At 40.2% G+C, this 21,596-nt stretch overlaps 2 protein-coding genes across 7 annotated transcripts in view; one reads left to right on the top strand and one right to left on the bottom strand.

Annotated features, from left to right (window-relative positions):
- The window catches only part of dnajc24 (DnaJ (Hsp40) homolog, subfamily C, member 24), an 82,955-nt gene extending 74,506 nt beyond the window's left edge, over positions 1-8,449 (top strand). For 2 of the 3 annotated variants that reach the window (XM_080190004.1, XM_080190003.1), the window contains 2 exons: positions 4,382-4,450; positions 7,450-8,449. In XM_080190004.1, coding sequence (XP_080046130.1) covers positions 4,382-4,450; positions 7,450-7,583 — 203 coding nt within the window. In that variant the 3' untranslated portion in view covers positions 7,584-8,449. The remainder of the gene's footprint in view (positions 1-4,381; positions 4,451-7,449) is intronic. The other variant, XM_080190002.1, reaches the window with a different exon arrangement.
- A 3,037-nt stretch (positions 8,450-11,486) lies between these two features.
- Positions 11,487-21,596, bottom strand: part of immp1l (inner mitochondrial membrane peptidase subunit 1) — a 137,543-nt gene continuing 127,433 nt past the window's right edge. For all 4 annotated transcript variants that reach the window (XM_080190001.1, XM_080189997.1, XM_080189998.1 and 1 more), the window contains 2 exons: positions 13,249-13,359; positions 11,487-13,059 (listed from right to left, as the gene is read on the bottom strand). In XM_080190001.1, the coding sequence (XP_080046127.1) occupies positions 12,997-13,059; positions 13,249-13,359 (174 nt within the window). In that variant the 3' untranslated portion in view covers positions 11,487-12,996. The remainder of the gene's footprint in view (positions 13,060-13,248; positions 13,360-21,596) is intronic.

Below are 21,596 nucleotides of genomic sequence, written 5' to 3'. Positions count from 1 at the left end.
TCTATGGTACATCTGTAAAGGTTGGTGAGAGCCGTAGCAGCCAAATTTTCTTAGTCTTCAGAGAAAGTAGAGGCATTGGTGGGCCTTCTTAACTATAGCATTGGCATGGAGGGACCAGGACAGGTTGTTGTTGATTTGGATACCTAAAAACTTGAAGCTCTCGACCATTTCCACTTCGTCCCCATTGATGTAGACAGGGGCATTTCCTGCTATGCTGCTTTAAGTCAATGTCTATCTCTTTCGTTTTGTTGACATTAAAGTGGATTATTATCGTTGCACCAGTTCACCAGATTCTCTATCTCTTTCCTGTACTTCGTCTCATCATTGTTTGAGAACCAATCCATTACAGTGATTCCATCAGCAAACTTGAAAATCGAGTTGAAGGGGAATTTGACCACACAGTCATAAGTGTATAAGGAGTATAGTAAGGTGCTGAGGACATGGTCTTGCGAGGCACCACTGTTGAGGATGATCGTGGAGGAGGTGTTGTTGCTTTTCTTTATTGATGTGGTCTGTGGGTTAGGAAGTCTAGAATCCAGTCGCAGAGGAAGGAGCTGAGGCTCAAGTCATGGAGTTTGGAAGAAAGTTTTGTAGCAATAATGGTGTTGAAGGCTGAGCTGTAGTCAATAAATAGGAGTCTGACTTAGGTGTCCTTGTTATCCAGGTGTTCCAGGGTTGAGTTCAGAGCCAGGGAGATAGTGTCTGCTGTGGACCTGTTGTGGTGATGGGTGAACTGTAGTGAATCCAGGCAATCTGGAAGACCAGAATTGATTTGTGTTGTCACTAACCTTTCAAAGCTTTTCATAACTTCAGAGTCATTGGACGATAGTTGTTAAGACAGATTGCCTGGCTTTTCTTTAGTACAGGGATGATGGTCATCTTCTTGAAGCAGACAGGAACTTCAGATTGGCGTAAAGTGAGATCATCATTTAGATGAGGTTATCACTGCTATTTATTACTTTTCACAATCCGTACAGCAGTCCTGTGTTTTTAAACATTAAGGCACTGTAGCCTCTGCAATGAACATTAAAACTTCCTTTTTGACTTCCAAAATAAGGAGTGAAGGATGTATTTCCATTGTTTGAAGAAGTGACCAAAAAAGGATTGCAATTTTACACTAGTAGAAGTATCAATGGTGCAATGGCTTAATCTGAAATATATCATTGGAGAGGTAATGCTGGGAATAACAGATGTTCAACGGATCAGAAAGGTGGAATGGAACTTGAGGGTTCACGTTACCATGTTTACTCTGCCTGATAGTGTTATGAATCTCTTAAATGTCCCACTACTCCTTCCTTAATGAATTCCAGCATTTTCCCAATGAGAAATATTGGACTTACTGGCCTATAAATAATTACTTTGTTTCCTTCCCTCCTTCCTTGAATATGGCATATGTTTTAGGTTTCTAATCTGTGGGGCATTTCCAGAATCAAGGGAATTTTGAAAGATTACAACCAAAGCATCTATTATATCTGCAGCCACTTCCTTTAAGACTCTTGAATGGTATCAAGCTTCTTGAGTTGCACTTATCCAGGCATGTGGAAAGTTTTCCATCACGCTCCTGTACCTTCTGTATGATGAAAAGGCTTTGGGAAGTCAGGAGATGAGCTCCTTGCCTCAGAATTCCCAAGCTCTGACCTAATCTTGTAGCCACAGCATTTATATAGCTGGTCCAGTTCAGCTTCTGGTCAATGGTGGCCTCAGGATGTTGATGATGGGGGATTCAGAAGTAATGTTATTGAAAGAGGCAGCATGATGGTACAGCAGTTAGCATTGCTGCCCCACAGCTGCAGGGACCTATGTTCAATTCCTGGCTTGGGTCACAGTCTGTGTGGAGTTTGCACATTCTCCTCATGTCTGTGTGGGTTTCCTCCGGATGCTCCGGTGTCCTCCCATAGTCCAAAGATGTGCAGGTTAGGTGTATTGATCATGCTAAATTACCCTTTAGTGTCCGGGACGTGTAGGTTAGAAGGATTAGTGTGATAAATGTGTGGTGTTGTGCAGATAGGGCTCTGAGTGAGATTGTTGTCGGTGCTGACTCATTGAGCCGAATGACCTCCTTCTGCACTGTAGGGATTCTATGATTTTAATGAATGTGAAGGGAAGATGGTTAAATTCTCTCTTGTTGGAGATGGTGATTGCCTGACACTGATCTGGCATGAATGTCACTTGTCACTTAGCAGCCAAGTCTGAATGTTGTCCACACCTTGCTGTGCTCGGAAAGGATGCTTCAACATTAGAGGAGCTGCTAATGATACTGAACATGGTGCAATCATCAATGAACTTCACCATCTCTGACTTTATAATGGAGGAAAGTCATTGATGCTGAAGATGGTTAGATCTAGGATGCTACCTTGAGGAACTCATGCAGCGATGTCTTGATGTTGAGATGATTGACCTCCATCAGCCAAACTTTTGTGTTAGGTATGACTCCAATTAGGGGAGAGTTTTCCCCATTCCTGTTGATCAGTTTTGCTCAGGTCCTTTGATACAAGACCCTGTTGAATGCTGCCCTGATTCAAGGGCTATCTGTCTCGCCTTCGTCAAGGAACAAAGCTCTTGGCTGATAGCTTACTACAGGATAATCAATTTGTGACTCATTAATTTTCAGGGGGAATTGAATCAGTTTTGAGGCCCAATATTGTAGCAGATTGCAACAAAGTTAATGCCAGTCCTGGAGATTCTCTGGTGAAACTCTAACTACTTTGATACCATTGTTGTTTTTAAAACCAATAAAATTGCAAAGCATAATGCAGTTAAAACAACATCCTTAGAATGTTTCTCCGCTGCATGGTGTATTCTAAGTATTCATTTTATCGCTCTGTCTCTCCTGTTCTGAAATTGTTAACGTTTAAGCTAGCCTAATATTAGTACTTGCAGAAGGAAGTGATCTTCTCGAATTAGAACATAGAACATTACAGCGCAATACAGGCCCTTCGGCCCTCGATGTTGTGCTGACCTGTGAACCCAATCTAAAGCCCATCTAACGTACACTATTCCAATATCATCCATATGTTTATCCAACCTCCAGGGAGGTTACAACTTTTGGAATGTACAAGTTCACACCTTTGTATTAATTAAGTTTCCAATCTAGACCTTGTTCCACATTTACTAAGAAGAACTTGAGTGCTTGTCTAAGTGCTTACTCTCTGATTACTCTGCATCATCTCTGATTAATGTTAGAGATATTAATTGATGAAACATACAATAAAACCTTGTTAACACATGTTAGCATGCCTAATGTGTAATCTGTGAAGATCAGTTAAATTATTTAAATAACTTTTCATAAGTATATTGTAGGATGTCTTTTAGAGAAACCTATTTAAAATATATGTGGTTGTTTCATTTCTATGCAGTGCTGCAGGATAGATAGGCTTTCATCTAATTCCACTTCCAATAAAAGATAGGATGATGAGTAAAAGGAAAAGATCCTTCTTCTGCTTGAAGATCAATACAAAACAGGCAATAGTGAGCTCCAGTCTATCCTTCATTCAGTGGAATTGAAATGCCTGCCCTAAGTGCAATGGCACAAAGTGGGAGTCTACTTTAAATTAGATTGAACAGGTTTAGGGTTTTTTTTAGGGTAGAAGGCTGAGGCGGTGACTTGATAGAGGCCTTTGAGATTATGAAAGGGTTTGCTACAAGTTAAAAAATTTATTTACTGGTGTCATAAGTAGGCTTACATTAATACTGCAATGAAGTTACTGTGAAAATCCCCTAGTTGCCACACTCCAGAGCCTGTTCGGATACACTGAGGGAGTATTTAGCATGGCCAATGCACCCAAACAGTAGGTCTCTCAGACTGTGGGAGGAAACCAGCACACCTGGAGGAAACCCACACAGGCACTGGGAGAATGTGCAGACTTCGCACAGTCAGTGACCCAAGCTGGGATTTGAACCTAAGTCCCTGGTGCTGTGAGGCAGCAGTGTTGACCACTGTGCCACCCTGCTAGGGTAGATGTGAAAACTATGTTTACACTTGTAGGGGAACCAAAACTAGAGGTCATGCATATAAGGTATCCATAAATAAATCCAGCAGCGTGTTTAGGAGTAATGTCTTACCCCAGAGTGTGGAATATATTACCACAAGGAGTAGTTAAGGTGAGTAGCACAGATGCATTTAAGTGGAAGCTATATGAATGAATGAGGAACAAAGAAGTGTACATGTTGATAGGATTGAAAGGGCTTGTGTGCAGCATGAAGTTTGGTGTGGACCAGTTGAGCTGAGTGGCCTCTTTCTGGGTTGTATATTTTATGTAACCAGCAGAACTATTTTGGGAGCTTCGGGAAAGTTAAATATTTGAAATGTGGGTAGTACCATTCCTGTAAAATTAACCATTATTGACCTTTTGATTAAATGCAATTTCTGGTTATGTTTCAGATGTGGCCATGACACAGAATTGGCCGGTTGATGCTCAAGTCCATTTGGAAGACATGAGTTGGATTGAAGGTAAGGATTAGTGCATCTTAAATAGTGACTGAAGGTGGACAGGTTCTGAGACAATTGGCAGAGCTGGCAGTGGCTGTCAGTTTGGCTCTGTAAATAGCACTGTTGCTCCTGAGTCAAGTTTGAGAGTTGCCAAATGGGTACACAGTCTAGCCTGGGAGTTCAATGCAGTGCAGAGGAAGTGCCAATTTTCCTGAGGTGCCATCCTTCAGATGGCACATGTTGATGGTTCAGGTGGGTGTTTAAGATTTAATGCAAGGGGAGGTGCCTTGATTGAATATTCTTGAACTCAAACAACACCATCAAGAACAGATTAACTGATTGCACATTTCATGCTTTGCTCTTTCTTGAGATATGGAAAATGGCTGCTACACTAAATTTAACTGTACGAAATCAGCAATTCAATGGGATGCAGTTTAGTAAGTTTAAGGGATGTTAAAAAGGACTCTGCAAATACAAGTTACTCCGTGGGGATTTGAAAGATGCAGTATTAAGCAAAGGCTTGATTACTTATCCGAGGGGGTGGGCTGCCTTTCAATTTATGCTCATCATGAGACCTTTATTTCCAGATTTTTAGTGAATTCAAATTTCACCATCTGCCATGGTGGGATTCGAACACAGGTTCCATGCCACTCCCTCCCTAACTTCAATTTTGGCACGTACCCAAATTGTAAAGATAACTTCAACACTAGTGACACCACAACAAATTGATGCAGACCATTTGAACATAGAACAGTACAGCACAGTACAGGCCCTTCAGCCCTTGAAGTTGTGCAGAACTTTGTCTGAAACCAAGATCAAGCTATCCCACTCCCTATCATTCTGGTATGCGCCATGTGCCTATCCAATAACCGCTTGAAAGTTCCTAAAATGTCCAACTCTACTATCACAACACAGTCCATTCCACACCCCAACCACTCTGGGTAAAGAACCTGCCTCGGACATCCCTCCTGTATCTCCTACCATGAACCTTTATAGTTATGCCCTCTAAAAACAGCTACATCCACCTGAGGAAATAGTCTCTGAATATCCACTGTATCTATCCCCCTCATCATCTTATTAACTTCTATTAAGTTGCTTCTTATTCTCCTCCGCTCTAAAGAGAAAAACCCTAGCTCTCTCAACCTTTCCTCATAAGACCTACCCTCCAAACCAGGCAGCATCCTGGTAAATCTCCTCTGCACTCTCCAATGCTTCCACATCCTTCTTATAGTGAGGTGACCAGAACTGCACACAATATTCCCAATGTGGTTTCACCAAAGTCCTGTACAGTTGCACCATAACCCCACGGCTCTTAAACTCAAACTCCTATTAATAAACGCTAACACACTATAGGCCTTCTTCACGGCTCTATCCATTTGAGTGGCAACCTTCAGAGATTTGTGGATATGAACCCCAAGATCTCTCTCTCCTCCACGTTCCTCAGAACCCTGCCGTTGACCCTGTAATCTGCATTCAGATTTGTCCTATCAAAATGAATCACTTCACACTTATCAGGGTTAAACTCCATTTGCTATTTTTTGGCCCAACTCTGCATCCTTTCAATGTCCATTTGCAGCCTGCAACAGCCTTCCACCTCATCCACTACTCCACCAATCTTGGTGTCATCAGCAAATTTACTGACCCACCCTTGAGCCCCCTCCTCCAAGGCGTTGATAAAAATCACAAATAGCAGAGGACCCAGCACTGATCCCTGTGGTATACTGCTGGTAACTGGTTTCTAGTCTGAAAATTTTCCATCCACCTCCACCCTCTGTCTTCTATGAGATAACCAGTTACTTATCCAATCGGCCAAATTTCCCTCTATCCCACACATCCTTACGTTCTTCTTGAGCCTACCATGGCGAACCTTATCAAACATCTTACTAAAATCCATGTATACAACATCAACTGCTCTACCTTCATCTACACACTTAGTAACACTTTATATAGCATTTATGTAATTAATGTCCTGTGGGCTGTGGAATGCAGGTAGCTAAGCCGGGAAAAAAGAGATTAGAGAGGGGTAACTGAATATTTGGTCAAAAATAATTTGAGAAATTTTTTAAATGAGAAAGCCAGAATGGTTCGGGGGAGAACTCCAGAGAGTAGCACCTGGTTGGCTTAAGGCTGATCACTAATGATGGGAGAAGAGGAGGTGCACAAAAGAGAAGAGTCAGATGAACAAAAATGTTGGGGACATTGAGGAAGCAGAAGATACAAGATTGGCGGAAGTTGTTGAGGTGAGGGGGTACAAGGCTATAGTGAGGTCTAAACATTGATATATCTGTGGGACTATGGGCATCATGGTTTTAGACCAAGTTTTTATTCCATCCTTGGAAGTGGATACCTATTTGTTCTGTGATGTTTAAGTTAATGAATATCTAGAGCTACAGGGTGGTTGAGTCTGAAGGTTACACTGGCAGAGGGAATAGCATAGCAAAGACTGACACTTTTGTAGAGAGGGAACCAAGTAAACATGGTGATGGAGATTATGGGATCTGAAATTCAGCTGTAGACTAAACATCACGCCAAGGCTATGAACACTTGGTTTAATCTTAAGAGTTAATGTCATAATGAAGCTTCGGCATAGTTCATAACACTCTACTATTTAAATTAAAATCATTAAAAATGTACATCTTTATAATCAGTGTGGTGGCACAATGGTTAGCACTACTACCTCACAGTGCCAGGGATATGTGTTCGATTCTGGCCTTGGGTGACTGTCTGGAATTTGCATGCTCTCCCCATGTCAGCGTGGGGATTCCTCCAGGTGCTCTGGTTTCCTCCCACTGATAAGATGGAATAGCCATTGTAAATGCATGGGCTTATGGGGATAGGGCAGGAGGGTGGGCCCTAGCAAGAAGATTTTATGGAGAGATTGGTCCAGTGGCTTCCTTCTACACTGTTGGGATTTTTTTGTTCCATAACTCAGGTGTATTGATATCTAATAATGTTAAAATGTTACAAGACATTATTGATTTATGAAACAGAAATGCTAATCAGTCATTTTTTTCTTCAAGCTGACCAGTGCTACACATATGATTGTCGATGCGGTGGTGAATATGTTCTTTCCAAAGAAGAAGCAGAAGAAAATGAGTTTCTCCTCTGCTGCAACACTTGCTCTCTCAGCATAGAGATCTTAAACAGTGGTTGAAGCATTGCAATAAAGTTTGAACTTTTCATTTCGAAGTTATCAACCACAGAAGTCATGGTGCAGCATAAAACTAGAAATGCCAACTGCAATGAAGTACTGGCTCTTGCAGCTAACTGTCTGAAACTTATTTTAAATGGTTGCATCATGAGTTAAAACAATGATCAGAATGCAAGTCTCAGTAACATGGCAGCCAGGGATTTCAGTGTTGGGGTGACCCTGCCTCTCAGCACTCATTTTGTGCAGATGCTGAGCGACAAAAGCTGTTCTACCAAGCAACACAAAGAAGTGATTATGGGAAAAGTTTACACTCGACACTTTCATTTACAGTATGGCCAGCAAGTAAGTGCCAATATGACTTTGGAGCAAAGGTTCAGTGAGGGCCAAAGTGCATGAGACTCTTGCAGACAGAGAAGATTGCGTCTCTCTGCGTCGTGGTTAATGTGAGAGATCTGGTATTTCGTGTTCTATTGCGAACATGGAAGTTACTGCAGTGAATAAAGGATCTTATCTAAATTGTAATTTATGTTTGATGATTTTATAAATGTTGATTTAATTAACATTTACTGGATATTAATAGTATTTATTCATGAACTTAAAAAGGGCAGATTAGTTTAACTTGATGAGCCAAACTTGACACAATCTCTAGTTTTTTTTGTGTTTTTCCAGTTTGAAATCTCTCACTTGGAGCTTTCTAATTGATTTATTGTAGCTCCAGGGCTAAACTGTTTCTTGAGCACTGTTATACAGGTAAGTTAGAACATTATGCAACACTCTACATTTCAATACAATTTGTAAATTAGTAAACTAGGCACTGAATAGATTTCATTTTTAAATTAAATGATAATGATATTGCACCTGTTGTCACCATTCTCCTCAATGGGCTTCCCCTCTCTCTCCTCAATGTTGCTACCAGGCTTACTGGTACTCTCATTCTAACTGCCTGGAACACACCATATAGATCTTCAGCTACATCTGAGAAAAGGCTAACGTCACGAATATCTAGTTAATATTCTATATGTTTTAGAATTTAACTTGGCAGTTTTAGGAATTAAATGGTTAAATGTAAGATAAATGGGAGCCTCTATTAAATTAGTATTGCATCCTATGGTAATTACAATATGCTTGGTAATTGTTTTCATTTGAGATGCAATGGGCCCATTCCCCCTCCCTACATACTGATCTCAAGCAGGGAGCTGTAGGACTTACCTCATTAATCCTCACTGATGGAGCACCCGAACCTGGAGTATGTCTGTTTCGTACCAATTCCGGATGGGTGAACGTTGTGGTAAAGGGGAAAGTGCCGGTGAAGTTGGGCGTGCAGCCTATTGTCAATTTAAATGCATGCAAATACATTTAAATGGCCATTGCACCTGTTTCTGGCATGGTCCCAATCACAGCCATTTTCAGGCCTTGGTAAAGGGGGAACTGGCATGGAAGTGGGCATGGATTGCCCTACTTGTCTCATGCCAGACTTTACCAAGTTTTTGTGCCCATAAGTGGGCACAACAAATAGTAAAATCAGGCCCAATGTCTATCTTAGAAGATCCGAGGTAAGAGTTATGAAGGCAACAGACAATCTTCTATCATAGCTTAGTGCAGCCATGAGGCTGATCTTTATCTTTAATAAAAGATTTAAATTACATTGTTCTCAGGTCAAAAGAAGATGAAACAAAAAAAGTTCCTTATTGGGACCCAGAAAGTCTGGCGGAGGGGCATTAACATCCATTAGCAATATAAATGGGTTACACAATCAGAGTTGTGCTGAAGGTGAAATAAGCAGTTTACATTTCTGTTTTGAGAACATCCCAAAACGTGCCGCATTGTCACTGAAATGGGCTGTGGGGATTAGAATATTCTATGTTCAAGTTATCTGGGTGTTTGCTCAGAAAAAAAACAGTTTTGGTTTGATGTAGACAGCAGTTCACCGAGTTGGGCGAGTCAAAGGACATGACAAACTTTAGCTTTCTCTGTGTGACGCAGAATGGGATATGTGGTCAGATGATATGCAAGAGAGGGAAAGAAGCTAGAGGAACACATCTACAGTTGTCCTTAAAGAGCCTTGGAATAGAATGCAGGCACTAGCAATAGATTTGAAGGAATTTTTAATCAAAAAAACTAACGGCAGGACCCCGAGAAAATCGTCTCAGAGAATAGCTGTAATGTTGAAGAGAATGAAAGGGAATTCAGGCAGCTGTGGCACATGTTTGGGTTGGTCCCTAAAGAAATGAATGAATCTTCACAATTCTTCTAAAATATATACAGGAACTCTTGGGTGGGGGTGGGGATGCAAATATGAAATAGGCGTTCATAGCATACAATCGTATTAGTTTCTGTATAGATACATGAAATCTTGTGATGTAATTCTATCAGTTAATTATAGGGTGTTCAGATTTTTAATAGTTTCTAACAGGATTGTAATACTGTTTAGCTATAACATGGAAGTTTTGCTGACTAAATGTAAATAAGCTGTCATAGTGGAGACAGATTGTGATAATCTTTCCTACTCACAAGTGCTGCCAGTGAGAGAACACATTCATTTGAATATAATAAATATTTTATTGCAGAAGAGCAATTCAATTTTCTACACTTCGTCTTCTAAATCTACAAAAGTCAATACAGAAATTTAAAATATTTTCTGTCAGCAAAAAAAGTCATTAACTAACAGGAATTTACAGGACAGAAGTTGGTTATTTAATCTACTGCCTGTGCTAGTTCATTACCAGATTAATCCCACAATTATAAGTACAGTCGTTCGTAAATGAAAAAAATCTAGCTGACATTTACTTTGATGTAGCACCTTTTTTTGGATCTTAAGTTAATATTCAACTGACCAAATTTGACACTGAGGTATGTTGGTAGTATGATATGTGTGTAAGAATACCTTGTAATTCTGGATGTTTTGATCCACATGGTATGGAAGAAGATATTATTACAGCTTTCACTCTGAGGTTACCTGTACTGACAATAACAGTCAATGTGACAAGCAAAGGTAGTGATGCCAAGGCTAGTGCTGGCAGATATAAACAGTTGCTATCTCTGGTGGGGTTCACTGGTTTGGGGATGAGAATGAGGCAGCTCAATCATTCCAGCAATACATTATCTATATAGGCCTTTGACTGATACCTGGGCAGGTTTCAGCCATGATGTGGAGATGCTGGAGTTGGATTAGGGTAAGCACAGTAAAAAGTCTCACAACACCAGGTTAAATTCCAACAGGTTTATTTGGTAGCGCAAGATTTTGGCGTGTCCCTCCCTCTTCAGGTGAGTAATGAGTTGTGTTCACAAACAGGGCATATAGAGACACACACTCAATTTAAAGATAATGGTTGGAATGCGAGTCTTTACAGGTAATCAAATCTTAAAGGTACAGACAATGTGAGTGGAGGGAGGGTTCAGCACAGGTTAGCTGTTCATATTGTCTCCACAATTAGTGAGATTTTGCAAACACAGGCAAGTTGTTGGGGTTACACATAGTGTGACATGAACCCAAGATCCTGGTTGAGGCCATTCTCATGTGTGCGGAGCTTGGCTATCAGTTTCCGCTCAGCAATTCTGCAATGTTGTGTGATGTAAGGCCGCCTTGAGGAACGCTTATCCGACGATCAGAGGCTGAATGCCCGTGACTACTGAAGTGTGCCCCAACAGGAATAGAACACTCCTACTTGGTGATTGTCAACTATTGCTACAATAACAGATGAATGAACACTGCTCAATAATCACCAGGTAGGAGTGCTCTCTTCCTATTGGGGAACACTCACATTGTCTGTACCTTTAAGTCTTGATTACCTGTAAAGACTCGCATTCCAACCATTATCTTGTAAATTGAGTTAGTATCTATTTATGCCCTGTTTGTAAATACAACTCCTCACTCACCTGAAGAAGGAGCGATGCTACAAAAGCTTATGCTACCAAATAAACCTGTTGGACTTTAACCTAGTGTTGTGAGACTTCTTACCAAGGTTCCAGACAGACAAAGTCCAGCTTGGAGTAATAATGACTCACACATGGAGGCGATCCATTGTTGCTGATTTCGCCTTCCATTTTAGTACTACAAGCATGGCAGATTTAGTAGCTTATATTCCAATGAAGAGTAATAAAAAGAAACAGTGGGAGAAATCAAAACTTTTAACCAAATATCAAAAGCAAAACGTTGTGTGGGCTACTTGGTGTAGAAGGACATGAACATTGGCTAATGCATCCCAAACTCCTGTCTTCCCATAATATGCAGAATGTGAGTACCAGAGCCAAATACTGAGGGCCCAAAACATTGTCGTATCTTTTCTGGTCAGAGCTTAAGCTTCAAAATCTGTCCAACACCAATCGAGGACAATGTTCAATTTAAACCTAAAACTGAATACTTTTAAACCCTAATTCTCAGACAACAACAGCACATGCTAAAAAGAGGTTTCCTAAAGATAGTCTATTGATTATGTTATAGGACTAGCAATCCAAAGGTCTGTGCTTATAATTCAGAGAATGGGAATTGAAATCCTACAACTGTTAAAGAATTTGAATTCAGTTTAAAAAGATAATTCTTAACAAAAGTCTTATCTGTCAAAATGAACATCAAGCTGTCAAATTGTCATAAAAACCCAACTGATTCACTCATTCTTTATGCTATATGGGACTCCAGTTCCAGAGTAATATGGTTGACTCTTTGTGTAGAGTGAATCACCTACTGCCCATTCTTGACATCACTTTTGCTATGTAAATATGGAAAGAAGTATTAAAAAGCTGTTTCTTGTCAACAGTGGATACTCAGCTTCTGCCCCTAAGTTGTTCCCTGACCAGAAAATACTTTGACAAAAAATATTTTTAGGTTCCTGCTTAAAAATCAGGGTCAGATGGTCCCACAGAAAGGGAGTACAAAAGTGCATATGCTAGGTATTGGCTCATCTAGATGTTTTTGTAGTTTGTAATAGTTTAATTGGCTTTCAAACATCAACTGCATTTGAGATTTTAATTTAATAGTGGATCATATCTGTATGTGGGGGCACATGAAACTTGACAAGGGCATTCAATGTATATCTTGCCATCAGCAAACCTGCGCTTTCTCCCACTACTAGTCGTCAGATGTTCTTGGCATTATTGTAGTCCCAGCTTCTGGAATATGACTCCCTTCTTCAGCCACAATCTGAAACACCTTCAGTCATTTTCAGAGTACAACCAATTTTTATTCTTTCATCTCAATCCTTCCTGAGAATCTCCCTGTCTGTGACTTTCCAACACTTCCTGTGCATGTCGCATTCCCTTCTGCAGCACTTAATTTATCTTTAGTATTGTTCCAATTACACGACATTTCTTTCAAAAATCACCACCACTTTTTCAATGTTTGTGAAGTCTCTGGTTTTTGAGTTGTATTTAAATAAAAAAAATGTTTGACTAAGAATGAAACTGTTGTCATATCCTTAACTCATCGTGGGGAAGTGCTGTTGGGGCTTTCTTTCAGAAAACCAAATTCATGTAGCGGCCAGATCTATAAAATACAAATCAATATTAGTATAATTAGCTTCATCCTTATTATTCACCTCTTTACTGTTACTTACACTGATTATAGTGATCTTTGACAGTCTTTTGTGATTTTGTTTCTTAACAATGTATAGAGCTATGATCATTCTATTTATCCTACTGTTAGCAAATGTCTTGAACAGGTGCTACTGTTTACCTTAAAGCATGCTCGACTCCGAATCAGTGCATAAGGAATAGGACCATAATTCCTGGAATCAGTGGAATTATGTAGGTTGTCACCTTCCAACCAAACATGACCTTTTGGTACCTAAAGAAATGTTTAAGAAAATGATTAGAGTGTATAAGATGCACAAATACAATTGAAAAGAAGAAAATAAAATGTTGTTCATTTTTAGTCAGTATTAAAGGTAAAGTCATCATAGTCCCAGATGACCAAAGGCACTGACTGGTAGTGATTTAACCTGTGGATTACCACACCTCAAGCAAGGGGCAAGGTTGAGAAGGCAGGCCTTCATGAATAACCTCAACCAGTACATGAACTGAACCCATACTAACCAGCTATCCAGCCCCCAAGTAAACTCTGGAGACCTTATGGCACTGAGTCTCTACATCTGAGAGAGAAGCTTTAGGATTTGATAGTCACAGAAAGTCTGTTCATAAGGCTGGCAAACAAGTTGATTGCCAACCTGCAAATCCCATCATGCCTGTGGCAGGTGGTAAGAGCGGGAGAGGCAATGCTTGATGAGAAGTGATACCCCTCAAGTTATAGCATCTGTTTTCACACTGGTGACCTGTTCCAGGAAAAACAAGCCATGGAAAACTGGCTTTGTCCGCCTGATGTCTCTAAAGGCGGCAAGTTTTTAAGACTATTAGAACACTATTGACATTAAAGTTTTGCCAGTGTTGCTTTGCAAGCAAGTTGTATGTTCATAGAGTTGGCAGTGGCATTTTCAAATTAGTTGTACAGACTGCTGGTGCCTGCAGCATTAGCACTGGGTGAGGCCCCATCTCGCAACTGTTAAACTGCAAAATAACAACCTCGGAGGCTGATAAAACAGTACAGCACTGTACCTGATGAATCTGCTGCTGAACATGTCAGGGAGGTGACCTTGAAGGCCATTTAATTCTCATGTAGCTTCTGCCCTTTTTAAATGAGCATAAAACCTTTCGGGTTACAACTGGGGAAGGTGTTTCATTTACAGGCCACTTGGCTGTGAGGTATTGACAAACTAACTGTTATCAGGTGTTATTCTTCCACACCCAGGCAAGAATTAGCATTGAAGTGTCTTGTTCAAAAATTGTTCCAAGTTTCTAAAAATGACCAAGGAATAGTTGCAAAGGGACAAGTGCCTGCTTGTATACTAAATGTGATTTGATTTACACGCATTTACTGTAACGTATTCTCCCTTATTTTTAAATACTGCAGTAAATTCTCATTTCAGTGGCTAAGTATAGTTGATACAACTAGAATATTGTCTCCCTTAATATTTTGGATACAACTTATAGCGTCATAGAGATTTACAACATGGAAACAGGCCCTTTGGCCCAACTTGTCCATGTTGCCCTTTTTTTTAAACCCCTAAGCTGGTCCCAATTGTCTGCATTTGACCCATATCGCTCTATATCCACCTTACTCGTGATTGTCTAAACGCTTGTTAAAAGACAAAATCGTACCACCTCTACTATCTCTGGTAGCTTGTTCCAGACAGTCACCACCTTCTGTGTGAAAAAATTGCCCTCTGGACACTTCTGTATCTCTCCTCTCTCACTTTAAACCTATGCCCTCTAGTTTTAGACTCCCCTACCTTTGGAAAAAGATATTGACTATCTAGCTAATCTATGTTCCTCATTATTTTATAGACTTCTATAAGATTACCCCTCAGCCTTACACACTCCAGAGAAAAAAGTCCCAGTCTATCCAGCCTCTCCTTATAATTCAATACATCAAGTCCTGGTAGCATCCTAGTAAATCTCTTCTGCACTCTTTCTATGATAGGGGGTGACCAGAACTGTATTCCAAGTGTGGCCTTACCAATGTCTTGTACAACTTCAACAAGATGTCCTGACTCCTGTATTCAATGTTCTGACCAATGAAACCAAGCATGCTGAATGCCTTCTTCACCATGCTGTGATTCCACTTTCAAGGAGCTATGAACTTGTACCCTTAGATGTCTTCCCAAAGCCCTACCATTAACTGAGTAAGTCCTGCCCTGGTTCAATCTACCAAAATGCATCATCTCGCATTTATCTAAATTAAACTCCATCTGCCATTCGTCAGCCCACTGGCCCGACTGATAAAGATCCCATGGCAATCGGAGATAACCTTCTTCACTGTCTACTATGCCACCAATCTTGGTGTCATCTGCAAACTTACTAACCATGCCTCTCACATTCTCATCCAAATCATTAATATAAATGACAAATAACAGTGGACCGAGCACCGATCCCTGAGGCACACCGCTGGTCACAGGTCTCCAATTTGAAAAACAACCTTCTACAATCACCCTCTAGCTTCTGTCATCAAGCCAGTTTTGTATCCATTTAGCTACCTCACCCTGGATCCCGTGAGATTTAACCTAATGCAACAACCTACCATGTGGTACCTTGTCAAAGGCCTTGCTAAAGTCCATGTAGACAACATCAACTGCACTGCCCTCATCTACCTTCTTTTTGTGTCATCAAATTTCTTCCTCATCTTAAGTTCAGATCATCTGAACTCCCATATTTAGAAAAGAACCATAAAACTATCCAAAAGTTACAGTGCAGAAAGAAACCCATCATGTCTGCACTGGCCAAAGAGAAAAAAAATTAGCTTGCCACTTATTTAAGTTCCATTTTCCAGCACCTTCATTGTTGCTTTGCAGATGACAGCACTTCAAATGCTGATCCAGGTACCTCATAAATGACTTGAGCATTTCAGTCGCAACCGTCAATTTAGGAGGTGAAGTCCAAATGTCCACTAGCCTCTGGGTGAAAAGGTTTTTCCTCATGTCCCCTTTTACTGCCAACCACCTTAAATCTGTACTCCCTGGTAATTGATTCCTCAGCCAGGGGAATCAGGTCTTTCCTGTCCACTGTGTCTAGGACCCTCATAATTTGTATAGCTCAATTAGATTATGCCTTAGTTTCCTCCGTTCTCAGGAAAACAACCTTAGTCCATCCAATCTCTCCTCAGTGGCATGGTGGCATAGTGGTTAGCACTGCTGCCTCAAAGCACCAGGGACTTGGGTTCGGTTCCCAGCTTGGATCACTGTCCGTGCAGAATTTGCATGTTCTCCCCACGTCTGCATGGGTTTCCTCTGGGTGCTCCGGTTTCCTCCCACAGTCCAAAGTTGTGCTGGTTAGATGCACTGGCATGCTAAATTCTCCCTCGGTGTACCTGAACAGGCACCGGAGTGTGGCAACTAAGGGACTTTCACAATAACTTCATTGCAGTGTTAATGTGAGCCTACTTGTGACACTAATAAATAACTAAGACTTTAATTTCACTGCTATCATATTCAAGTCAATTGTGTATAAAATTATAGCTTTCAATAGGTGTCATTGGCACACTCAGAAGCAGAGATATCAAGCTGTTAAGTAACTGCAAGAATATTAGCGAACTGCAGCAATTGCCACATGACTGAAAGTCATTTGACTGAACTCCAGAAATAGGTCCAACCAAACTCGACAATCCAAACTGTAAACGATTTTAGACTAGATTTTCCTTTTCAGCACTGAAATTCTGAGTCTTAAATGTTTAGTAGGAGGAAGTATTCAAATTGGAAAACAGGCACAAGCTCATCATTTCTCTTTATTCATCTTGACAAGTGGAAAATTGCGAACAGTTTGGGCCTGATTTTACAATGAAAGCTTCCACCCACCAACATTTGCCCTGTTGCGAGAATGGCAAATGTCTTCCACACGTTGCTTAAACAATGTTAAGGGCAGCCAAAAAAACTGCTGTCCTCATGGATGTGGATTAGAATATTATTCTAATTAGTATATTTCCTTTGGGTTAGAAATGCCTCCAACAATTCCCTTTTTGTCATTTTTTATTACACCTTCAGTTATTTGCACATTCCTTCAATTTGTGCAGGGAAGGTACAGTCTTGCACAGCATGTTCTCTCCCTGTCATGCTAATTGTATAGCAACAAAATAGTTCGACAGGAAAAGATTATTTGACTTAACTGCAAATTGCTTGCACTTTAATAATATTAGAAATTAATAAAGAATAAACATACTCCCAAACTAAACACGTAAGAACATCAGCATTCATTTAAAAACATACATCTCTCGGAAAATGTTTCCCCAACACCTCTCCACTGTCATTCAGTTTGAAGGGACTGCTTTCTCGTGGTCCATTATTATTTATCTAATCCTGCCAGAGAATCACTTGCAATGCCTTCCCTCTCTGCTCCTGCACACATTAATCTTTGGTTCCTTCCTATTTCTTAGCTGTATGCTGCCCTTTGAGGTAACATCATCCAAAGGCTTTTTTACATATATAAAGACACCACCCAGCACTACTTCAGCACCACCTCTTGACGGTTGCTAAATTATCAGACCACTTATGTGACATCCAGTACGAGATGAGCAGAAATTTCCTCCATATAAATATTGGGAATACTGAAACCGATGTTTTTGGTCCCTGCTTCAAACACCATTACCTATCTACTGATCTGTCCCTCTTCCTGCAACAGCCTGAGCTTATGCCATACTGTTTGCTTTCACAAGATGAGCTTCCAACCTCATATTTATGCCACCTCTATGGCTATCTTTCCACACCTCCATAACATCAATCAACTTTGTCTCAGCTCATATACTGCTGAAACCCTCATTCATGTCTGAATTACCTCTAGACTTGACTATTTCAACGCACTCTGGGCTGGTCTCCCACATTCTACCCTCTGTAAATTTAAGGTTATCCAAGACTCTGATGCCTGTGTCTGAACTTGTAGCAAGTCCTGTTTCCCTATCACATTGTGCTTGCTGACCAACACTGGCTCCCCATCAAGCTATGTCTTGATTTTAAAATTCTCATTTTTGTTTCAAGGTCTCTCCAACACCTTGCCTCTCCCTGTCTCTGTATTTCTTCCAACTCTCTGCGATATCTGCACTCCTCTAGTTCCTGCCTCTTACGCATTTCCAATCATAGTTGCTCCACCACTGATGGTTATGGATTCAGTTGCCTGGGATTGAAGGTCTGGAATCCCCTCCCTACACATCTCCACCTTGTTTTCTTCCTTTAACACACTTAAAACCTCCCTCTTTGACCAAGCTTTTGGTCATCTGACCCAATATGCCCTTTCTGATGTAGTGTCATACTTTGTTTTATAATGTTCCTGTGAAATAAATGCCTTGGGATGTTTCTTTATTTTGAAGGTGCTATATAAATATCAGTTTTTAAAAACTAACAAATGCCACTACATTCCCATATAAACTGCAATGTTTCTCTATTGTTGGCAATATTAATAATGCCAAGATATCTGCAGGCTAGATTTTATTGATAATTTATTGCCTGTGGAAGTGGGAAGTCTGAGTCTCACTTTACAATTAATGTGCATTAGCAGTCTTCTGATGTGTTATGTGCAAAGCAAACCACACGTTACAGCTTTTGTTGTTTGAACGGAAACAAAATAATTAGGCTATTTCTAATTAATAAATCAAGAGACAAATTCATTTACTTGAGAAAGGATCAATGAGCTTGGTCACTTTAATTTGGTGGTAGTAATTTACAAAAATTTCAGGTGTACATGAGGGATTGAGAATCAGTATTTGTATTATTGTTCAATGTTGCAGCACACCATTTTGATGTTACTTATTGTAACGTACTGCGACTAAACAATAAGAATATCAAGGTAATTCTGAACTGTATGCCACATAATGTTCTATTGGACTCAGTAGTAAAAGACATGGGCCTGTTTAACTCAACTGCTCCATGTAGGAATTCCACATTCCAGCCACACTTTGGGTAAAGAAGTTTCTCCTTATATTTGTAGTTAAAGACTCTCTCACCAGTGGAAACGTTTTCCTTATCTGTACCCAAGATGTTTGATGTGATTTAGGTTCATGAGTATTCACAAGTTGACCCCAGTATTTACTTGGCTAAATCAGGCTCCGTTCTCTGGGCAGCCCATTATTTACGGGTGCACTATCTGCCACCATGATAAGGGAGCTGGATTTAGTCAACACTAGGAGTCAGCTCATGGATGCTGGTCTCCCAGGGTCCAATTAGAACAGGGTCAATATTAAAAAGGCCTTTGACTGCTTTCTCAGTTGTTTAAACCTCCCATATCAAATTCCTGTCCCTGTTTATTAACAATTAGCAGTTTACAGTAGTACAGCATAGGCTACGACAATGAGAATATGTCATGTCTGCTTGCTCTGTCCTCTATTTTGCAAAAAGCTAGTTAATGATGAAAAAAATGTTTTCAAGATGAAGCTGCAAGGGTTAGAGTAAGATGACAAGGTCATTAATTTATTAGACTTCAAAAGGGGTCATTAGAATTTTCAGGAAAGATCTGGACTGCTGTCACAGACTCAGCATGAACAGGGCGGCTATACAATGATCAGTGTCCTGGGGCCTGCACCAAGGCTAGACTTGCCAGTAGGCCTGTGAAGAACCAAATGGTAATTGATTGTGACATCAATTATGAATAATCTCATCACTTTATCAGAGTGGTCTTGTCACAGCTCTAATTAAGTCCACAGTTCTGTATATGTGAATGCTGGAACTACACATTATATTCTAATAATGGACATCAAGAACCAGCTAAAGTCTCTTTTCATGTTCTGCAACTTAATGATCTAGACCTACAAATGACAAGGACCTCTAATTATCTATATGTGATGTGCATTATCATTGCTACAAATCAGAAGTTAAATACTGGAAAAAAATTGAGCGATGAATTAGGTCCAAAGGGTAGCACACCGTCAGTGGCCTCAGGCTCAGGAATAAAAACAGTACGCAGTCTCTTACGGGAATGCTGTAGTGTGTAAAATGTTTCCTTTATCTAATCATTCCTATTAAGGAAACGACATTAATGGCGCCTGTATTGATTGGCAGTAATGCACACTAAGTACTTCAGAAATTAAGTCATTGGCTCACCTTTGGTAGTAAGTTTTCATTAGGTGATAAGTGGATGCACATTGGCCTATTGAGCTCCTTAGGGCAGAGATCTACTGGTGAAGAGGGAGTAAGAACATTCTGCTCAATCATACTATGGTTATTTTCCCTATAGTAAATCTAATCAGAACTGATCATGAAGGTTGCACTCAGGTTAATGATAACTATACATCTTTGTTGGAGAATCTACATTTCACACAGATTGACAGATCAATTCCTGTGTTGCAGAATGGCTTCAGATGTACTCTAACATTTTCCAGCAGTTCCTCCATTTGAATGGGCAAGAAACACATACTGAGTAATAACTCCGAATAACCAAATCTACTAACCCACAGCATTATCATGTCACAGGTTGGCAACACACTTTTTGATTGGCTCAAAGAATAAGCCTCAATTCTGAACTATATCAAAATTAATTCTTAAACTGTGGGCTTTGCTGGCAAAGCTGTCATTCATCGCTTATCCCTAATTGCCTTGTGTAAACTTGTGGCTTATTAAGATACGTCAAGGATCAATTCTATGTGGGATTCAAATTGCACATAGGTCAGACAGGCTAAGGATGGTCAGTTTCAACTATAAAAATGAGTGACCTGTTGGGTTTTATAACAATCCAATAGATTCATGGTCACTTTGACCCATGATTCTCAGCTGTGCTTTGTTGCCATTGTCCCCTACATAATTTTCTAATTGCCAGTCTTTCCTCTTGTTCTGTGCCATTTCCTGCATTCCCTTACCAGCACTCACACTTTGGTCTTTTACACCTGGTGGACTGTAATTTCCAACCCCAATCACTTCTGCCCACTCTCACTGTGCACTTCTTGTTCCCTCATCCCACTTAGTGCCTTATGCTGAAGCTCTTTGCACCAGCACTTGACCTTCTGGCTCCTTTGTCCCTTCCTCTTCTTCCCCAACTATGCTTCACTCCAGATAACCCTTGCTAAATGGCTCAGTTTGAAACTGTGGTAAACATTATAACTGCACTGCAAGTTCAGATTACTCAAGACTAATGCTACTGGAGACCAACTGGTTTAGCATACTGATAGTCATTCATTATCTTCCCAATTATTATGTTATGTGATTGGCATGGTTGAATGATGCAGATTTATTTATGTATAACTGAGGTGGATATGTGATTCATTTATTTCGGTACTTAACTACGAGCAACCTCAGAGGAAAATTATACAGTAATAGCTCGTTAGACTTTGTCATAAAAATCAAAAATGTGTTTATGTAAAGTAAATCATTCATGATTTTTCTACATTTGATCCATTGTGGATCTGTTATGCTATTGGGTATAACTAAATTGTTAGAACTTGTACATTTTATGCATGTCCAGTATGCATACTTGGCTCCAATATCACATCCATTAAAAATAATCTAACTGAATAATGCTGGTTACCTGCATATTGCAGGACAGACAGGAAACCTAACCATT

The sequence above is a fragment of the Carcharhinus amblyrhynchos genome, chromosome 6 (assembly GCF_965287045.1).
Source record: "Carcharhinus amblyrhynchos chromosome 6, sCarAmb.v2.hapA, whole genome shotgun sequence".
Lineage (NCBI taxonomy): Eukaryota > Metazoa > Chordata > Chondrichthyes > Carcharhiniformes > Carcharhinidae > Carcharhinus > Carcharhinus amblyrhynchos.
This window is presented reverse-complemented; position numbering and strand designations above follow the sequence as displayed.